Below are 21386 nucleotides of genomic sequence, written 5' to 3'. Positions count from 1 at the left end.
CCACTTCACATCAACTTTGTCAGATGTCCATCATTGCCAGAAGGTCCACATGATACTTCAAAAGGATGCTTCACATGCTGAGACACTGAATGTACCAATCCTACAAAGGTCACTGTTTCTCGGTCTCAGTAGTAGTGTGCTATGTAGTTACAATATTAGTGTATTTATTTTACAAAATCTGTCCGTTAATGTCTGGGTTTGAATGGTATGTTTGTAACTTGAATAGACTGCAGAGCTCACAGACCTGACTGCTTGATGTGAGGGTGCTAAACAATAGAGGTTATAGTTTTTCAGAAACCTGCGCAAATGAAAATCCATCCTCATTATTCATGACATCAAACAGGGATGGGGCCCAAAGCGGGCTCATTTGCAGCTGAATGTGGGAGGCAGTGGAGACAGTGGCCTGTTTAGCATGTGTTTGTGTTGCAGAGGTGGTGCAGGGACGGAGGAGGAGAGGGTACCAGTGAGCCACAGCTGGTGTGCCACAGTCTCAACCTTCTACCTGCTGCTATCACAACTGACAGGCTGGGTCACAAACAGGGACTAATAGTCTCCCTCTGACAGAATTTGAGGCTGTGGACACACACAGGCCTTGTTACCTTCAGTCTCTGCTTGTTTATCCATCTGAGGCCAAGATGTCAGCTTGTTTCTTCTGCTGCTGTCTTTAGAGCCTGTCTGCTCACCTGTCCGCCTCGATCAGTTAGAAAGGCTAACTAGAATTTCTGGCTCACAGTTGTATGCCTCTGCAAACCAGTCAAGTTGCAGTTTAAATCCATGTCTGTCCAGACTTATATGTAGCCATGACAACTGACAGTATTTGAATACTATGAATGCTGCTGCAAATAAGCTACAAATTCTAAAACATGGGTGCTTTGCACATATCTTCCCTAGGGCAACACAGAAGATCTATACATTCAGCACAGTTTCAAGGGGGACATCTAAGATTACCAATTTAGTCTCTGACCATATGTCTCCCCTTCTGTTTCTGAGTTATGGCACTAAATAATGGCCAGAAAAGTGTTTTTGCAGAGCATTATGATGTCACAGTGAGGTTGACTTTGTGACATTTTAGCATATACATATTTGATTTATGACCAAAAACATATTTTGTGAGGTCACAGTTACCTTTGACTGCCAAAATCCAACCAGTTCATCCTTTAGGTCCAGGTGGCTGTTTGTGCCGAATTAGAGAAAAATCTCTCAAGGCATTCCTGAGATATCACATTCATGAGAATAAGATGGACACAAGGTCACAGTGACCTTGGATTTTGAATCTTTGATCACCAAATTCTAATCAGCTAATCCCTGAATCCAAGTGGATGTTTGTGCCAAATAAAAGGAAATCCCCCCAAGGCCTTCTTGAGATATTGTGTTCATGATAATGACATGGATGCAAGTCATAGTGACCTTGACCTTTAACTACCAAAAATGTAATCAGTTCTTTCTTGAGTCCAAGTGAACATTTGTACCACATTTGAGAAAACTCCATCAAGACCATCTTAAGATAATGCATTTTACAAGAATGAGACAGATGGAAGGTCACCTTGACTTTTCACACCAAAGTCCAATCAGTTCATTGTTGTGTCCAAGTGAGTATTTGTGCAAAATCTAAATAAAGTCTTTCAAGGCGTTCTTGAGATATTTCATTCATGAAAATGGGACAGACCAAGTCACTCCAGGTTACCATGATCTTTCACCACCAAAATCTAATTACCTCATGGTTTAGTCCAAGTAAATGTTTGTGCAAAATTTGATGAAATTCCATCAAGGCCACCTTGAAATTTGCAATTTACGAAAATGAAATGGATGCAAGGTTACAGTGTCCTTGACCTTTGGTCACCAAAATCTAATCAGTTCAGGAGTACAAGTGGACATTTGGGCCAAATTTCATGAAATTCTGTTGAGATGTTCTTAAGATATCAGCCACAATAATGCAATGGGCTACCCGAAAACATAACGCCTCTGGCCATGGCTATTGCCAGCTTGGAGAAATAAAAATAAATGCAAGGAAGTGCCCTCCTTTATTTTTCCCCCAAAATAAAGACAGTCCTTCTTACCTTTAGACTATGGAGAATAAAAGGCGGATATCCAGCTGTCCGTCTCTGTGACTGCAACTTGTGTCTTTCTGTGTACCTTCCTGTATAACTCTTTACAGTTGTGTGTATGCATGTCAACATCTATCAGAGTGTCTTTTCATGTTCCCCCATGCTTTTTTCCTTCGTATGTGTGTGTCTGCTGCTCTGTGAAACCAGCTGTGTGTGTTTACTCTACCTGGTTTACCTGCTCCAGGAGGGCTGGCTGCCAGCAGCATCCTTGTCACTTTGCATCCACTCTCTCAAACCCCTATCATTGCCAGGAGGTCTGCATGTCAAAATTTTCCATGACTGGGTTTACAGCTGGGTCATCATTAGTTTAAGATGATGCGTATGAGGTTGTATACATGTTGTGTGCATGTGGAGCCATTTGTTCCATTTGTCCCAACTCTTTCAAGCTCTATCTGACCCGCCGTGCGTGTTGACTCTACCTGCGTTCATCTCCTGGTCTACCTGCTCCAGGAGAGCAGGCTGCCAGCAGCAGAGCAGTCACTCAGCATCAACTCTGTCAGACCTCACACAGTCTGAGAAACTGAGACAAGCACTCACTGCCTCTCTGTCAGAGACATGTCTTTGTTTTACCAACCGTGCTTCATCAGAGAACCGAGTCAACTGAAATATTCAGCTGTGGAGCCAATCTTTTGCTGCATGCTTTAAAAATAGTCCCAACAGTGTTTTTATTTTTCATTAACAAAGAAATTGGACTGTGGCCTTGAAATAACATGTTAACATCCCATTATGTTTACTAGTTCTTTTTTTGGAAATATGTTTATTGATTTTCAATGAGAAAAATGAAAGAAAATATATAGAAAATGGAGAGAAAGAAGAAGTAGAGGAAGAAAAGAAGAGGAGAAAAGAAAGAAAAAAAAAGTTTAAAAAAAAAGCAAAGAAGAACATAACACATCGAGCACAGTGATACTTCATGTTTACTGGTTCTTACTTCTATTTTGTTTGTGCTCCCTTTGGAGAAAAGCCAACACCTTCTCATCTCAAGTCGTCACGTTTCCACTTTGTCAGTGGACTTCTGCGTCTACATATTATGCTCTAGGTATTCTTCTGCACCTGCTGTTGATGTTGCACGATGCAGCTACCAGCACGAGGACATCAACAAAGCACATGCTTAGGATTAATCAAAAAAGGCACATCACATTCAGATGGGAAGGGAACACTGGACTCCTAGACTAAAATCCAAGGTTTGTTGGATCCATTCTCATTCTGAACTTGTCAAATAGTGTCACTCTGTCAGTGTTTTTGGGGTACGAATATGAGGCCAAAAGCCACCTTCTGCGTCCACATGCAGCATACACAAACACATCAGATGATAATGCGATCAGGCAGAACCAGTGGCGTTGTAATCATATACTGGCAGACAGCCAAATGGCAGAGGGCACGTCGACATGCAACACACATGGACGGTGTCACTTGACAACGCAGACGGACAAAACCGATTGTGCACCACGTGCATTTGTTGACATCACCGTTACAGCATCCCAGAGCAGTAACAGCTAATGCACAAGGATACCTAAATCGTCACTGATTGATGTCGAAGGTCCTGATAGGGCGGCACCTTGTGACGAGTTTGGACTGAGAATGTGTTGGCCCCTCCCACCGCCCAATAGGAACCTTTGTGCTACCTATATTACATTGTTACCAGCAATGCTTCAATCTGCAGCGTAGCCCAGTGGTGTATCAGATGGACACAACAAGTTCCATCTGGTCGTATTTTTAACTGACACTGCCCGTCCACATATCATGGTGCTGCGGGAGGTGCTATTCAGCCACCCTGCGGCATATGATAGCACCACAAACAGTTCTGTCTAGCCATGTTCTCAGTTGACACAGTCCAGCGGTGTTTCAGCGCACCTGAAAGGTCACTTTTGTGATCTTACACCAAAAGCACTGTCAAAGCGGCAGTATTTTACAAGTTCGGAAATGAGAAAAAACAGGGAAATCAGTCATTATAGCTCATTGAATATGGGAGCTGCTTGTGTACATGTGTCACATGAAAAAAGTGCTTATTAATAACTTTAAAGTCATACACACACCTTTTTTTTTTTTAAATGACCTTGTTGCTATGCTGAAGAAGGCTGAAGAGCAGCTGGTGAGTGACCATCTCCAAAGGCAGCAGGAAAAACACTCCCTGCTGGAAGACATGGAGAAATTCAGAGCCTCAACATGGCTAAGCTTGATGAAAAAAAAAATAGGAAAACAACACCCTCATGGCTGCTCTAAAGAGCAGGAGCTGGAGAGCCATCGCATCAAGTGGCAGGAGGACAAGACATCTCTACGTCAGGCCATAGAGGGCTTCAAAAAGACTCTCCAGGAAAAGGACCAGGAGAGAGAGAAGACTGAGAGCTCCATGAGGTCCCAGCTGGAAGATCTTGAGTGTCACCATCCTGCTCTGTGTCCACAGGCCCTCAGGCTTTTGCCAAAGACTTTTTGTTGAAGAGGATCTTACATACAAGTTATATGAGTTGCCTTTTCTTCACATTTAATTATTATAAGCATTTTGATCTCTAGGTCTTGGGTTTTCTGTGTTACTTTGTTGTGTTTACTCAGTCATGTTTCCTGTTTTACTTTCTTCTATTTTCCTTGTGTGTCATAATCCTGTGTTTTCTGCGTGTAGTCTTATCTTGTTTACTTTGTTTAGGTGTTTTCTGTTTGTTTTTATTTGTTTCATGTATCCATTCATATTAAGTTTGTGTCCTGTGTTTTTTTTATAGTTTCACTCCTCCTGTGTCATCTCTCATTTTCCTTTCTGTCTTTGTGTTTCCCCAACTTTGCAATTGTTCTGCCCAGCCCTGATTAGTTTCACCTGTCCCTCATGAGTTTGCAGTCGGCTCACCTCCTGCTCAGCTGTTTGCACTCCTAATCAGTCCCTCCCTATATATACCAGCCGAACTGTTTTGTTCTTCATCAGTCTGTTATCTGTGTTTCCCCAGTGAGTGGTGTTTCTTAGTTTGAGTTTGTCTCCTAGAGTTTTAAGTTTTGTGTTATCTTTTTTGAGTATTCCAGCCTTTGCTACTGGTTTTAGTTTATTTGCACACAATTAAAAACTGCATGAAATCCAGATGAATTCAAAACAATGAATAAGGAGAGGTCAAGAAACCAGAGGCACATACAAACAGACTCCCCCGCCCCAACATGAAGGCAAAAAAAACAAACTTGAATTAACATTTTACAGAAAAATACAACAAAAGATAAATGACAACTGGAGTTTAGTTTCCCACGCTGAGGAAAATAAAACACACATACACTAATTCAAATACTTTCATCATGAAAATAACAAAAAATATCTTGTTTGTTTGTCAGTCTTTTGGTATGAACTACAGGCCCTTGTCATATTTAAGGATTTTTATGTAACTAGCTGAATATATTTTATTTATTTCATTTGATTCTACTCTACATACATAATCTTGATAATTCAGGGGAGATGTCCTGATTTTCAACTGATGTTACATTTCTGCATGTTTATTAAGAGTTTAAAGTGACTTCAGAGTTTTATTTAAAGCTGGTTTATTTAGTGTCAAAGGCTCACTAATAAAGCTCAGGAGAAATCTTAAGGATGAGAACTTTAGTTACCTTTTAGACATTTTTTTTTAATCGCTGTTCAGAATAATCATTTGTGTCTAATGAGGTTTATCCACACAAAGGTCAACTGCCTTATTACAGATTGTTGATATTACATCTAGTCCTTCTCCCTCACTAAAACACACAAATATTCAAATATTTTTCTCTCCAAAAGTTTTACTGTCAGATGCAACATGTCTCTTGCTTCACTTAAAAGTTTGTTCTCAGTGAATCTGCATTCAGTGTTTCAACTTTCCAAATCTCACTTGTGTAAGTCGCATATTGGACCATCATTAGCTCCAAACTAGTTGTGATATCAGAAAAATCATGCTGGTCGCACACGTGGGAAGCTGAGATTTAAGGTGAGAACAGAGACACTCTTTCCCTTAAGTAGAGAAAAGTGTGACAGCAGCCTTCTGCAGCCATCACAGTCACCAGGAGAAAATGTTGAGAATTTATTTTATGCAAACCTCAGATATGTTACATTTGTAAATTTCGCACATATCATATCAATACTTCTAAAGGGACTTAGTACATGACTTTGTTGTTGGGGAGGTTGGAATGGTGGAAATAGTGGATGGCATGTCACCTTGGCGAAACACCCAGAAAGCCTCAAATGACCGCAGACAACTGTTCAAGACCAAAACACAGTGAAACTGGTTGTTTTTTTAGTGAGTCATTGCTGCGCTTTCAGCAGCCGTAAGAAATCAATACATTTCCAACTGCATTTCCAGCCAGGATTATGCCACTAAATGCGGGTATTTTAAAACAAAATACAATCTTTTCTAACCATAACCAGGTTTTTTTTCTTGCACCTAAAGAGAACCTCAAATTAATCACAATATTGTTAAAATATAGTTTTGAAAAGTTCAATGTATGCCCTGGAATAATGTACAATTGTAATATCTTTGGTTTGCAGAAATGTACAAAAGAAATTACTGTCATCTTCCTGCAAATAGTTTCCAAGGGGACTAATTCATCAGTTGAGGGTTCAGTGAACAGAAACTGGTCATAGCAAACTCTATGCATATAACAAGGACAGTGATTCTGTAGACACATGCTGCTGCTGAAGTTATTCATAGTTCAGTTTTCATATATACTGTATGAGGGCCAAAGCCAGAAATTCCATTAATTTCCATTGTGTTGGAGTGACATCAGACATCTCAGCAACCAATATTTCAAAAACTGAATAAATAAACCATTGTGCATGGCTACATGCTACCAGAGATACGTGAGAAGACGGATTTTTCCCTCATCTGGGTGACCTGACACTTTAATGTGGGTACATTTACTGAACCAAACTGGTTTGGTCCAATGAAAGACTGACAAGCTGACAGTCTTGCTGAAAATCAGCCTATTCAACAACAGGGATAAAGACCTGAAACACACTTGGGAATGCATTACATTGTCTCTGAATCGTTCAATAGGTCTGTGTGTGTTGGGTGGGTGGGCTCTTGCACCTGTCAAGTGATGAGATGCCTGAGATTTGAAGGAAAAATTCCAGCTGCCTTCACGATTCTAGAAGAAATAAGACAGCCTTGAAATTTTTAAGGTGCATGTTTTTGTTGTTGGTAGTCACAGAGGACTAAGGACTCTTCAAAATTCTGCGAGTGATTTTAACCTGAAGTGGCAATAGCAACACTTAAGGACAAGTTTTCTCTGTTTTGATTATTGTGTGAGAAACCTGATGGAGAATGTATTGCTTTATACATTCCGTCAAACTGTTAGATTTATTTATTTATTTATTTGTATTGAGTGTTATCATTGAAGTTTTCCTTGAGCCCATTGTCTCTGAATCCCTCATCCAGGAGGAGAGAGCGGAAAACAACTGGCATAACCTTGATGAGAAACACATCACTTACACACACACACACACACACACACACTGTAGCTGGGGTGAAATCTGAAACTGTCCTCCCCCCAAGAAAATGACCCTATAGGTCTTTTGTTCAAGCAGCTTTGTACTACTTACATTTACGTTAAAGGTAGGCAGTGACCTCAGGTGGCCAAGTGATTATGATGGGAGCAAAGAAGGAAGTCGTGGTATAAAAAGTTAAAGTCCCCCAGGCATTTGTGGCATGTGCTGGGCCTTGAAGTAAATTTTCATTGTGGCTAAGCAGTGGAATTATACTTCCATCATGGGATGCCATTGTGCCCAAAAGACTCTTTCCCAATGACTAGCATTGTGAAAGAGACATTTGTTAATCAGTAGATACATTTTCTTGAGTGGCACAACCCCTGTGACCTTTTTCATTTCACTATCAGGATTTGATTCATGCAGTCCGATAATATTTGGAAAGTCTAGAAGAGCCACACGATTAAATCACTGTTTCCCAATTCAAGTTAGAAAAGCACTAAACCAGAAGTAGCTGGCCTAGACGGCAGAAATGGGATACACAAATGCACTAACAGGCACGCACACTTGGACAAGGTTACCACAGCAAACCATAGAGAAGTTCAGATTACAGCAAACCCCAGAGAAACCCAGATTACAACAAACCACAGAGAAACACAGATTACAACAAACATAGAGGCAGTGGGACTTCATTCTGTTCTCAAGATGCCATTACTCCACAACACCTTTACACAGAAAATAGTGGTTGGCTGCTGTACTAATACTCTGAATGTGGCATACAGCTTCTTTAACCCAAAGAAAAGGCGATCCTGTTGGCTGGCACTGCAGAGAATCCCTGTGAGACATAATGGAATGGAGAAATTTTTGAATACACTTCAATACACACACACACACACACACACACACACACACACACACACACACACACACACAGAGAGAGAGAGAGAGAGAGAGAGAAACTGATCAAGATGCCTTAAGACCTTGGGACTTGATGTTTGTAGCTGGCATACCAACTTCATTTTAATGTTCTTTGGCATTAACCTCTTATTTATCCCATCAGAAGCTGCTGAATAGAGGCTAAATGATTTTCCACCACAACACAGCCAGTGGAAGAGAAAAAGAAAAGATAAATGTAGGCTACAAGGCTCTTATTCAAATGCTCAAATGAGAATTTCCGTGTTTTTGTTGTTCTTTTGTCTCCAATCTCATTCAAACATTTAAACTGGCTAAATGTGGTTCTGAGAATGCAAACACTGAGAAACAGGCCGTCCATCATCTTTTTTGCTATCAGTACAACAAATAATTAATCTGTCATTAAGTGTTGGATATATACAGTCAGGACACCCTCAGTATCAAAACTTCATGTTCTGCATAGTTTCCCTTTTTGTCGAAAATGAGATTTTATTCAAACTTCACCTCCGCAAGACTGAGCACAAATTCTTCAATGAAACATTTCTTTTCAGCTTACTAGCTTTTACAGTGAATGCAGTGAATAGTATACCCAATGTGAAATATCTGTTATCTTCATCACGTCTCATCCGTTACTTGGTCAGTTAAGGCAAGCGTCTGAAAAGGATTCCTGCGATCAAGGATACCCACATCAGGCTTTAGGAGATTCGTAACCTGGAAACAACCTTGGTGTTGTGGTTGGCCCCGCCGGTGAAGTCTGGTTTTGGATCGAATTCTAGGCTGGGAGTCAAACTCTCTCAATCAAACTCTTTTTTCCCAATGTTCCCACTAATGAACGGCACTAATTGATTGAGAACGCTGGTGGGAGGGGATGAGCGAGCAGGGTGTTATAGTGTGAGAGAGTGAAGGGGGTTTGAACACAAACAGCGCCTGGACTCGGTCCAGACTGATGTGGGGGCCCACAGCGGAGAGCACTGCGTATTGTACATAGAGGAGAGGATATAATACGGGGTACAGTGAACACAGAAAGGCACAGACAGCTCTGAAGTCGTTCCCCTGCTGAGAGTGAAAACACTTTGGAGTTAATTACAATAATTCCTGTGGGTTGAATCATGGTGTGCATTTGTGGCTGATCATAATGAGAATACATGTTTGGTATACACTGCAAAATCTGAAAAGCTGATCTTACTTAAAAATATCTAGGAAACCAATTACCTTAAAAATGTAAGTAATATAACAATTAATCTTTATTTACGTTCACTTTATATCTAATTGTTAAGTTTACTTCAAATATAACCATATTTACTTCATTTGGTGAAGTTGTTACAACTTATATATGACAAGTTTAATTAAATCAATCTTTCCAAGTTTTAGTAACATCAGTAAACCAAGTTCACTGTGCTATTTATCTGTATTCTGCTGGTTGCAAATTAGTCAATCATGCTTGTATTTTTTAAAGACATTTTAACAAAACAGAACTCGCAGAACACCTAAATTTATCACTGGCCAAATCCTCTTTGACATGATCAAGTTCGGTTAAACTAACTTGGTTTTACTGAAGTTGCTAACACTTAAAAAGAATAAGGTGAGGTCAATTGTAATTTTTAAGTTGCAACAACTTGCAAAAAATTAGTTAATACACAGCTAAATATTTAAGTAAGCTTAAAAATGGATTTAAAGTAAACAAATTAAGACTAATAATTATATATAATATTATATTTACTTTACGTTTTCAAGCCAGTCAGTTTCCAAGATTATTTTAATTAAGATCAACTTGTCAGATTTTACAGTGCACTTACTGGGGGGAGATGTTACGAGCATCACATTGGCCTTTTCATCTTTGAAACAAATAAATCTGAGCCACAAAGAAAGTAACTGTATCATTCAACCTCTTTTTTTCTGGATAATTCCTTCTAAGCAAGTTAGCTTGGGTATGCAGTCACTGAACTCTTCTTATGGTAAGAGTGAGGTCACCATTCCTTTGGGGAAATCTCATTTGATAGCCTGTATCTTCAATCTCACCCCTTCAAACACTATCCAGTGCTTGTGACCAACAGGTGAACAAAGATCAACCAGCAAATTGAAATCTTTGCTTTGTTGTTCAGTTCTAACCATCACAGGCACCTGACTCGCACTCACCCTCACCATCCATTTCACCCTCACTAATGGAAAAAACCTTCTGGATATCTGAACTGCTCCACTTTGGGCAGCTGTTATCTGGAGAGAAAAGGCCAAATTTTTCAGAGACAGAGTCAAAAGCTTCCACTCAAATCCAAACAGACATGCTTGAACTGGGGTAGTGAGCACATCTATGGAGTGCCAGCACAAATGGTTTCTGTCAAACTTGTTACCTGGTGTCACCACTTGTCACATACATGTAGGTATTCTTAGTGTAGTTATTGTAATTGTCTACGAAAATAGGCCCGTTTCTTGCTCAAACATGCCAAGACAGGAAACAGCCATGTGAAATATCAGGAATTACCCCTTACAGGTTCAGTGTGTAGCAATGGCACCATTAAGCCTGGCCATCTGAGGCTTTAGCCCCAGATGTTTTATGCATAGCCCTGGATATGTATGATTAAAAAATAAGAATAGGCCTAATAATGATTTTAAAAAGTCCCAGACCTCATAATTTGCCATTCCGTTCATACTTGTGCTTAAATAAATGTACTAAATTCCACCTCTATTAGTACAATTCTATAATATTTTTCCAACTCCAGTCAATACATTTTTAATAATAGCAGTTTTACTAACAACTACTAATATTTTTAAGATGACATTTAGTCTGGAAAGGGGAAAAAAAGTTTTTAAGGGTACATAAGGTGCCAGATTATACAATAAATGAATAAATAAGTAAATAATTAAAATTGAGCTTGCTTATCAAAAATAATTTCCTGGGAGATGATCCCTCCAAACCTCCCAACAGAGGTCCAGGCTAAACTCCCAATGTTCTCAAATCCTAGAAACACCCCTGGTGTGTATTTAGGGGAATATATAGGCAGCAAGTAAATATAATGTAAGAAGTATGTTGCTAAATCTCACACACTGTTCCTTCAACAGCCTGCACAGAGCCAACCATGGATCCAATTAAAGATTTCTGGTAACTTCTATGCGACTTAAGGGCTACATTTTGCAAATAATGAGAGTACATTACAGTTACTAATTAATACTCAGCTGCTTTGACATTTATGTGTGTGGGATGCACTTGGAGTACAAACGTGACTCGCTCACTCACTGACGTTAGCCACGGCCTACACTCAGGTATCACCTGTTTTTCTTCAGAGCTGGTGGGTGTGTTGAACCTGTGGCTTCAATGTAAGAATGGGACCTTCACAGCAAGGCCGGTAAATAAAGGTAAGATTTGTGCTCGAAGGAGAAGCTGCCTGAGCACTGAGTGAATGTGTTTCAATCAGCAACAACAACATACAACAGATTTGTACAACTGACTCAATGCTCATCATAGACACAAACAGAACAGCAGATTTAATGAAATGCGAGTGAAGTACTTAAATACAATAAAGGGACTTTATTGTCTCTTAATCTGTGATGCACCTATACTTGTCAAATAGAACAGCATAGAATAGAATATAGAATGCATTCAGGTGTGGGATTTATAAGAAATGTGTATGACCCTGAAAAGGGAAACAGGAGGTATATATGAGTGGGTGGCTTCTGCTGTTTGTATTTTGGAGTTGAAGTGTTTTTGTGTCACCACCATGACAACATGTTGCACAGAAGTGGTGGAAGAGATTGAATATAGCAGCACACTATAGACAGATTCTATCAAAATTTCACGAGCGGATGTAGACAGTATAACACATCAAGGTCACACCTAAACTGCCCTTACATCTTGCAGAAAGGAGACGGTCATTCACCAGCAGCTAATTTAAAGTATGAAACTGACTGATATTGTGGGTTGCCCTTTGCACTTATTCTACATTGTCACCCAGCCAAGGGGAATTGTGTGCAAAATGAAGAGATGTTGTAGGGTGGAGGGAAATATGCAACTGCTACCAGTCTGCCATGCATAAAAACTCACACAGGACACAACGTGAAATCAAATTTAGAAGCAACTAAAATGTAGTTAGCAGAGGAATGTCCGCCATACTCGGGTCGATACGGCTTTGAATTAGTTTGTATCACATCAGTGGGATATCTCAAAAATGGCTGCAGTTGTGTTCTCTGCTGTTGTGTGAGGTGAAAGATGTTTGACTGGTCAGTGGAGGAGAAGTGTGAGGAAAGCAGCCGCTGACACAACAGCATACCAAATCTGCTGGAATCCACAATGTGCAAATAGGAGTCAGCAGCTTTTACCTCAAAAATCATGCCTTAAAGGAATACTTCACCCACAGAGAAATAATTTGTGTATTAATTACTCATCCCGTGTTATGTTGAATTTTTGTAGAAAACATTGTTTTTCTCGTATGCCTCCGTAGTGAACGAAGAATCCAAAACTGAAGAAAATTCTTCATAATTTGAAGTAAGGGGGTCCAGGTTTAACAACAGCAAAAATGTGTCAGAACATCAGTTTACAAAGTGTTACACAATAAGATCAAATAGATTTTTACCATAATTTGGGAGCAGTGCTGACAGCAGCAGTGGAATGTAAATAAATACATGTACACAAGTACTGGATGTAAGAATTTACAAATCTGAGTTACTTGTTTTTGAATATTACTATCTGACGCCACTTCATTTTTCTCCACCACATTTATTTAACTATTATTTACCAATTAAAACATATAATGAATTTATAAAATATGATGCATTGTTAAACATATTAATAGCCTATAAACTGGTGAAAATGAGCTCCACCTGGCAAAGACCAGTATTTTGTATTGAGTACTTTTTTTAAACTGTAATTAGCTACATGTTTTAACATAACTTACATGATTCACTTAAATACAAATTTAATAAAAGTAGCTAAATAAATTTTGCTACTTTTATTTTAGTAAAACATCCAAATATTCTTATTATTAATATCGTTATTAATGCTGTTATTATTATTAATCATTATCATTGTTATTTTTTATAATAATATTATTCATAATTATAATAATAATTTATAATAAGATTGTTGTTGTTGTTGTTGTTATTGTTATTGGAAGAAGAAGAACAAGAAGAACAAGAAGAACAAGAAGGTTGTTTTTTTTTTTGTTGTTTTTTTTTTTTTTTAGGGAAAAAAACATATGGTACCCTGTTAGTTTAGGCTTTATCAGCTGTGCATTAACGTTTTCCTTGATGGCAACAGGCCCGACTGACTGAGCATCGATGCGGATTTATTATTGTGTCTAACAGACAAAATGTTCTCGTCTATCGGCATATTGTGTCTCTGTCCAATGGCATTTTTAAGGGATTGTATCTCACAAAACAAAACACCAAACTTCATGAATATTAGAGTACAAAATCGGGTATTACATGGAAAACGTTGTCACTCATTTTGAGCACGCATTAGGGGAAAAAAAAACCTCGAACAACTTTTTTGATGTTTTAAATTAAATTTATTCAAAAGACCAACAACTTAATGGACGGGAGTAAAATATTGTGCTCATAGACAATATCACTTATAAACAAACGTATACAACACTTCTCCACAAAAATGTGAAATATCATACTTTACACTTCTTTACATAGGCTATAACTGCAATCAGTACAATTTTCTTTCTCTAGAAATAATTCCTTAAATAAACTGGGCGCTGCTGCTGCTGGCTGCGTCTTTCAGCGCAGCGTGCCTCGGCGAGAAAAGTGCAAATTTAAGTCCAGTGTGTTATTCATAGGGGCGCAGGGGATCTTTATTTCGATTTATGCATCTGTTTTGTTGAAATGAAAAGAAATGCCCATTGCTGTTTTTAAAGTGCAACTGACAGTTTAGAAGGGAATGAAAGAGAGTTGTTGTTTTTTACAATAAAAACAAAACAAAATAAAAAAAAGAATCATATTCTTCAGCAACTTATAGTTTCCCAGAGTGCGTCCATATTCAGATGGAATGTAGTGCTCTTTTTTTTTCTTTTGGCTTTTTGTTAAACTCAGGGATGTTTTTTTGCAAAAACAATATATCTAATTTAGTGGCAATTTAGTCTCATATTCAGCCTTGGCTGTCTTTCCTTACAGTGACTGAAAGGTGATGTTGACTCATTGTTCTCTTTGCAGATTCTTTGCTGGTTTTGTAGAAGTGTCGGTATTTTGAGGCGCAGCAGATAAAGACAGATTTTACCATTTGCATAAAAAAAATATGGAAACAGTTATGGTTATTTGCATTTGAAACAAACGAAAATGCCTCCAAAATCACTGGCAAACTTTAATTTAGCATGATTTTTAAAAAGCGTGCCAGACCCCAAAGGCCATTTGGAGCAGAGAAAACATTGTTTTATCTGCGTGATTACTGTCAACATCAACTAAATACATGTTGTTTTTTCTCTAATATTTAATGATGAAACATCAAACAAAAGCATGAATCCCCCTTAAGTCAAAAAACAATATTTCAACTGAGATTTCTTTTAACTTTGGAAAATTTGGTGCCATGTTTCAGACGCCTTTGGGTCAATAAAATGTAAAAATGAAAGGTTCAATAAGACTAAATGACAAGTTTTCTTGTGTACATAATTTAATGTCAATGAGCAGCCTCTCTGTGGGCATGAAACCATCTCAGTCATTATTTTTGCTCGACTCTTGGTCGCTCTGGTCGTCGGTGAAGCACACGTCCACATCACTGTCATTGTCGCTCTTTTGCTCCGCGTCCTCGAACAAGCCGCCCGGTTTGTCGTCCAGTTTCTTGACGCTCTGCCCGGGATGTCTGGACTTGACGTGCCTCTCCAAATCCCGCCTCCGCACCAGCACCTTCCCGCAGAAGTCGCACCTGTAGGGCGTGTTCCCCTCCGCGTGGAGCCGGATGTGTTTGTTGAGGTTGCTGGGGTCTCCAAAGGGCCTGAAGCACACTTTGCATTTGAGCGGCTTGTAACCTGTGTGAGTCCTCATGTGGATTTTCAGGCCGTATTTCCTTGAGTACAGCTTGCCGCAGTACAGACACAAGTGTCCCTTTTTTGGCTTGCCAGAGCCGGCGTTGCTGGCGCTCCCGGTTGGCATCGAGTCCAGTCGCGTCCGGTTCTTCTCCGCGGCTATTTCAGACAGCTGCTGCGTGTGCATGGCGATTTCACGGTCTATGTTGGTAATTGAGCCCAAATCATGATTCAGTGAGGGCGCACCGAAGTAGGACATGGATTCCGGGTACTTGAGGAGGTTGCTGAAGTGGAATTTGAGTGGGTAGTAAGGTGAGCTGTACAGAAGCTCGCCGTTATAAACAGTTAGGGGCATGAGTGGGATGTTACAGTCTCCACCGTATGTCTTGACACCGTCAAAGTGAGGGAGAGAGAACCGCTCAAAATGGAGTCCGGGGGGCATCTGGGGGTAACGGGATGGGGACAGACCGGAGTGCATCCGACTTTCTACGTGCTTAAACGCTGACGTCTCCTCCACATGAGGCAGCAAAGGGAAACCCCGGATTGCGTTTGTGCATGGCACCATTGGAGATGCGGTGTCCATAATCGCAGGTGCGCACTTTGGAGGGTGGCTCCCTCCTCCATTTAGAGTCTCACCTACATTGCGGATTGGTTTCATGTTTCCAATGAGTTTGCTGAATCCTAAACCGCTCAGCTTCCCGTTTGCGTCCTCTCTGGATGCGTCTGGGACTTTTGAAACGCCTGTTGGTTTGAAGGCAGAGCGCACACCCGGGTGGAAGCCCATGCTGCTCAGCACTGAGGATGTAGCGCCGAGGCCAATGATGTGTCCTTGGTTTCTGGCTGAGGTGACGCTCATGTCGAGGGCCCTGTCCTGTTCCTCTGAGCTGCTTTTCTTTGACAGTCCCACTTTGTGTAAAAACGGCGAGGAGGACACCGCCCGCCTGCCAGAGTCTGAGATGGAGGAGTTGCTGTGCCCGCTCCTCGGAGAGGTGGAAGTGTTGGGGATGTCCCCAGACTTTGGCGACCTGCTGAAGGTCTCCGTGCCTCTGGCCTGCTCGCTGTTCACAAAGCCCCGCCCGTTGCTCAGGGCACAGTGGAAGTGGACGTGGGCCTTGAGTGTGTTCGGGTATTTGAATATTCTCCAGCAGTACCAGCAGATATAGCGCTCCTCACCTGTGGAAACAACAGCAAACACAACATTAATAATCACATGGATTAGAATAATTTAGTCAAACGACACAGCTTGAAGCCAGACAGTACAATAGTTATTGGATTATACAATATATTCCAGTGCGTAAAATGCCAGGTCCGTGCGTAAAATGAAAATAACAGGTCTGGCAACCCGTAGGGAAAAGACCTGTGAGCGTCTAAGTCACCCCCTTCTCCCCAGTACTTACATGAGTATACACAGCGCGAGCACATAACGTGAATAGAGGATATAAAAAACATACATTTTGCTGTGCATAAAAGGGATTATCGTATCAAAACATTGTATTAAAGCATCGACGCTCCCTCGAAAATGTCCCTTTACAGAGCATTACTTTCATCAGTCACTGCTGCACATCACCTGATATTTAAATGTAAGGATAATGGATGTGATCCGGTTTCTAAGATCTGGTGCCAAATGGCAATAGACTCAGGAGGGCATTTCAATGACCCCCCCCCCCCCCCCCCCCCCCCCCCGTGGTTAATACAGATGTAATGATTTTGTAATCCTCATACGGGCCATTGTTTATGATCGCCATCAAAAGAGCAAACGCCCTGCCCAATCTGGCGCTCACAAACCGATGCTTTGAATGCGGGACTTTTCCCTCTCTGTGCGCTTTCCCGTGGAAGTGACAGCAGCTGTTGCTTGAAATCGCAAGTCTCCAGAAACAATGGCGGCGGCCCATCTGTTGACGCCTAATAATGGGAGAGAGCGTATGTCCAGGAGCGCACACGGTGTGTTGGGTCGGAGAATCAGGGCAATATACACCCCATATAAAAGTTAGCATTCATTAGGCCACAATACCTTGACGCACCCACCTAATTTACCGTGAAGCACTTGTTTTTGAATTTATTTGCTTTTGAATACATGAATATTAATGACGCGCTGACATTTGTTCACCTCTGTCTCCCGACTGAATCACCAGCCTCTTCTTCTTCCATGGTCGCACAGACACGTCGATTTCTGCTTTTTAATTGCTTTTATTTTAGTGTGCTTCAAGCACCGTAATTACTTTTACTACATCTATTTTTTTTTTCTCTCGACGCAGGTTTGATATCATTTGAAGCTTTGCCGTTTTGCTTATACATTTATTCATTTGATTAAGAGGCCTTTCCAGCCCACAAAAAAATGTAATCCAAAATCATCGTCGTCTATTGATGGAATTCCCTGCAAAGTGTCAATTGATATTAATCTTTATTCTTTCTTTTTAAACGGATTAGTTCCTGTTGAGCTGGTGTTTTGCCAAGATTAAGGATTAATCCCCAAGCGCAACAGCCAAATTATCATTACCAACCCAAACAAACGGATTACATTTCCAAACACTGAGTGACGACAAAATTCATCCAAACAAAAAAATAATAATCAAAGAGAATATATATGGTAATTAAAACTGAGATTAGGTTATAAATCCTCGTCAGTTGTATTTTATGTCCCTACAATCGGATTCATTTTTGCTAGTCAGTATTACATTTTTGGTGTCCCACATCAGATCATTACTGTGTAATATTTAATTCCTTTATTAAAACGAATTATACGTTTTAAACCAAAATAAAATTATTCACACATTTATTTTATTTTTATTTACTGTAAAAAAAAAAAAAAAAAAAAAAAAAAAAACAAGTGTGGTATATTCGGGATTTTGTCTTAAATAAGTAAAAAAAAATGTTGAAAAATAAATAGGCTGCCTGAGGAAAAAACAACATCCAATTGATTTCCATCTCTGAGCGATAAAGCAGAGACATGAGATATTGGCAGTCATTTAACTGAGCACTGATGGACCTTTCAACATGTCGATGTTGTGTCAATGTCAGCCCTCTCCGTGAAGCTGAGGGCATGCCCACACTTTGTTGCATGACACCACAATAAATAGTAAACATCATTATGATAGGAAAATAAAATAAAAAGAATTAAAAAAAAATAGATCGATAAAAAAAAATTCAACGTGCACGTGTTATTTGGATTATTATTAATATAATATTTAAATCTTCAGTGCTCCTCGTATGTTCACCGAGCTGCAGTTATAGTCTCATTTTCCTGTAACAAAATCATTTTATTTCCAGGCCACAGGCCGTTTGCATTATTATAAGCAGTCTGATTTACCTTTCTCGTCGTGCGTCGGAGTGGCCGTGGTGGGGATGTCGTACCACTGGGCCAGAGTGTTGGAGTACCAAACACTGAGCTCCTCTCCTGCAGGGATTTCTCTCAGCACGCGGTAGAAAATCTTTACACACAAAAAACGAGAAGAGCGGCAGAGAGGATGAAGTTAACTGAATTATTCAAATGTTTGGAATATAATCAGACTTTCGGAGTGTGATGTGGTTAAAATATTCACCTGTCCGCCAGGTAAATCCGACACAGCCTCCAGGTTTTGCTCTTGACTGTTTCTGGCGGCGCGGATCAATCCGATCCAGTCTGGCACGGGGCAACCCGACTCATCCACGAACTCTCCCCGAACCAAGCGGATCTGAGCCAGCAAATAAACCATCAGAATTTGCATGAGATAGGAATGATGGAAATATGATCACCGAGGCTCTTAAACACATCTCCACACAGAGGCGAGCACAGAAGTCGAGACTAATACCTAAAATAATATTTAATGCAGCACATTTTCCGATTTTTCTTTCCAAATTTTACCAACGAATCCTTCTATTTTTTGTTTTAATTAATTGTTTATATTTATTTTTTAACGAATTTCCTCACCAATATCGTCGCCCGTCATGTCTGCCTGTTGTATTACCTGGAGGTGCTGCTTCGGCCACGCATGACCAAAATGCGCTTAATGCGTCTTTATCCGCTCTGCTGATAATTTACTAAAGAGAATGACACTCGGGCCTAATTGAGTTGATATGGGAAACGAATTTGAGGAGTGTCAGAGCGTTTCTAAACTGTTCAAGGACATTAAAGATCGAAGCGTGACATTTGACACAGAGATTGCACCTGATGATCGCCGACAGCCCCGGGGGCCAAGCATTTAGACGCATCAATCACAAAGCGCTGACAGCTGCAACAATAACAGGGTGCGGTTAGAGATGCACTTAGAGCCGCAAATTGTTTACTCCTGTGCGGTTAAAAAGAAATGCGTTTGAAAGTTTGATTTCGTTTAAAGTTTGTATTTTTTTATTTTTATGTCTTGGGAATTTTATTTATAATTTATTTATTTGTTAATTTAAAAAAAGAAAAAGAAAACCACGATCAGAATCACAGTACACATGAATTGATTTCTTTTAATTTTATATTCCATCAGATTTTTTTTATTTATTAGCATTTTTCATAGCCCCCGGCTGCGGCTGCGGCCCCGGCCCTCAGTGGCATCTTTCTGTGGCCGGGTTACATTAAAATTAAACGGCTCATCGGGATAACAGGCCTGCCAGGCGGTGAAATGTGAAGCGGCTGAGGGCATGAAATCCCACACAGCGGAGCCGGGTCGCCCATTAGGCCGGTTAAGTAGAAGCACAGACTGACAAGTCGGCCACTAATGGAGCTCAATTATTTCCAACTTGACAGGCCAAACCAATTAATAAGCGAAGGCCCGATGGAGTTTGACAGTGCAGCTTTAAAATCCAAATCAGTCCGCTCGTTTTTAAGAAGATACAAGCTTAAATTTTAGGGGAATACAAAACAGTGTGATTCGATATAAAGAGTGTATTTGTTTTTAATCGGTGCGGAAAAGAGAAAAAATAATTTGTTTGAAAAAAAAGTTTTAAGAGTCGCTAAATATGCGACATAGACGCTTAAATTTAAAGGGAATACGAATGCAGTGTGCTCAGATATTGTGGGTGTTATTTTTATAATCAGTGCGTAAATTTTGCTCACAAAAAAAACAGATTTTTTTAAAGAAAGTTTTGGAGTAAATAAATTGGCAATAAATTAACACATAAAAGTTGATATAAAAATTAAGCAATGCAATCTTAATTCAAAGCTTTCCGATGCACCTGATTAACCCGAAAAATATTTCAAAACAGGACCCTTTTTTGCTCTGCAGTCAAAAACATGAAATAATCCTATAATTTAGCCTTTTATTTTTAAATTTAATTAAGTGTTTTGTTGTTTTTTTAAATTGTAAGTGTTTTCAACTTACTTTCTTCTTGGGTCCAACTTCCTTACGATCCGACACATACTTCCCGAGTTTGAAGACTCCCGGTACCGGTCCTATCCGGAGCCCGGCCGGGATGCTGCAGTCCGCAAACACACTGACGGTGGTGGACGCCCGGGTGGCTTGCATGGCGTGGGGTGAGATCAGAACCATGAAGACTGATGGAGACCGAGTTGGGGAGAGTGCAGGGAGGAAGGAAGGAGGAAGAGGAGGAGGAAGAAGAGAGGATGAGGACCGGCCGATATCCGCCCTCAAAGTGACGCGGTGGCGTTATGCTCCCCGGCTTTTCTAGTGATGGTGCAGGCAAGGTACCCCCCTCCTCCTCCCCTCCTCTCCTCACCACTACCCTCCACCCCTCCCGACCTCTCCATCTCTGGACGCAAGTGTGTGCTTGGGAAGGGGGGGGGGGTGCAGAGAGGTGATGCTGTACTATAAGGTAGTTTAAAGGGGGGAGAGGAGAAGGGGGAGCGGTCCTGAGTTTGCAGGAGTGTGTGTGTGCGTGTGTTTGTGAGTGAGTGTGAGAGAGTTGGGCTCTCCCAGCAGCTGTGAGGAGAGGGGAAAACGGGCCGGCCTGGTCACATGGAGACTTTCCCTCACCCCGCCGCATAATGAATTGCTCCAAAACGGTCAAGAGACACAAAGGGCCAGGCGACCTTCCCATCCCCAAAATCCAATTTGTCAAGGGCAGAGAAAAGAGGGAGCA

General features: G+C 40.5%; 1 protein-coding gene across 1 annotated transcript; it reads right to left on the bottom strand.

Annotated features, from left to right (window-relative positions):
* Window positions 1-15072: 15072 nt before the first annotated feature.
* Window positions 15073-20836, bottom strand: prdm13 (PR domain containing 13). Its single transcript, XM_042489171.1, has 4 exons — window positions 20669-20836; window positions 18923-19054; window positions 18691-18811; window positions 15073-16556 (listed from the first exon to the last, which is right to left on the bottom strand). The coding sequence occupies exons 1-4, from the start codon at window positions 20834-20836 to the stop codon at window positions 15073-15075; spliced, it is 1905 nt and encodes a 634-aa protein (XP_042345105.1).
* Window positions 20837-21386: the final 550 nt, after the last annotated feature.

Source organism: Plectropomus leopardus, chromosome 7 (genome assembly GCF_008729295.1).
Source record: "Plectropomus leopardus isolate mb chromosome 7, YSFRI_Pleo_2.0, whole genome shotgun sequence".
Lineage (NCBI taxonomy): Eukaryota > Metazoa > Chordata > Actinopteri > Perciformes > Serranidae > Plectropomus > Plectropomus leopardus.
Note: the sequence above shows the minus strand (reverse complement) of the source record. Positions and strands in the feature narration are given on the sequence as shown.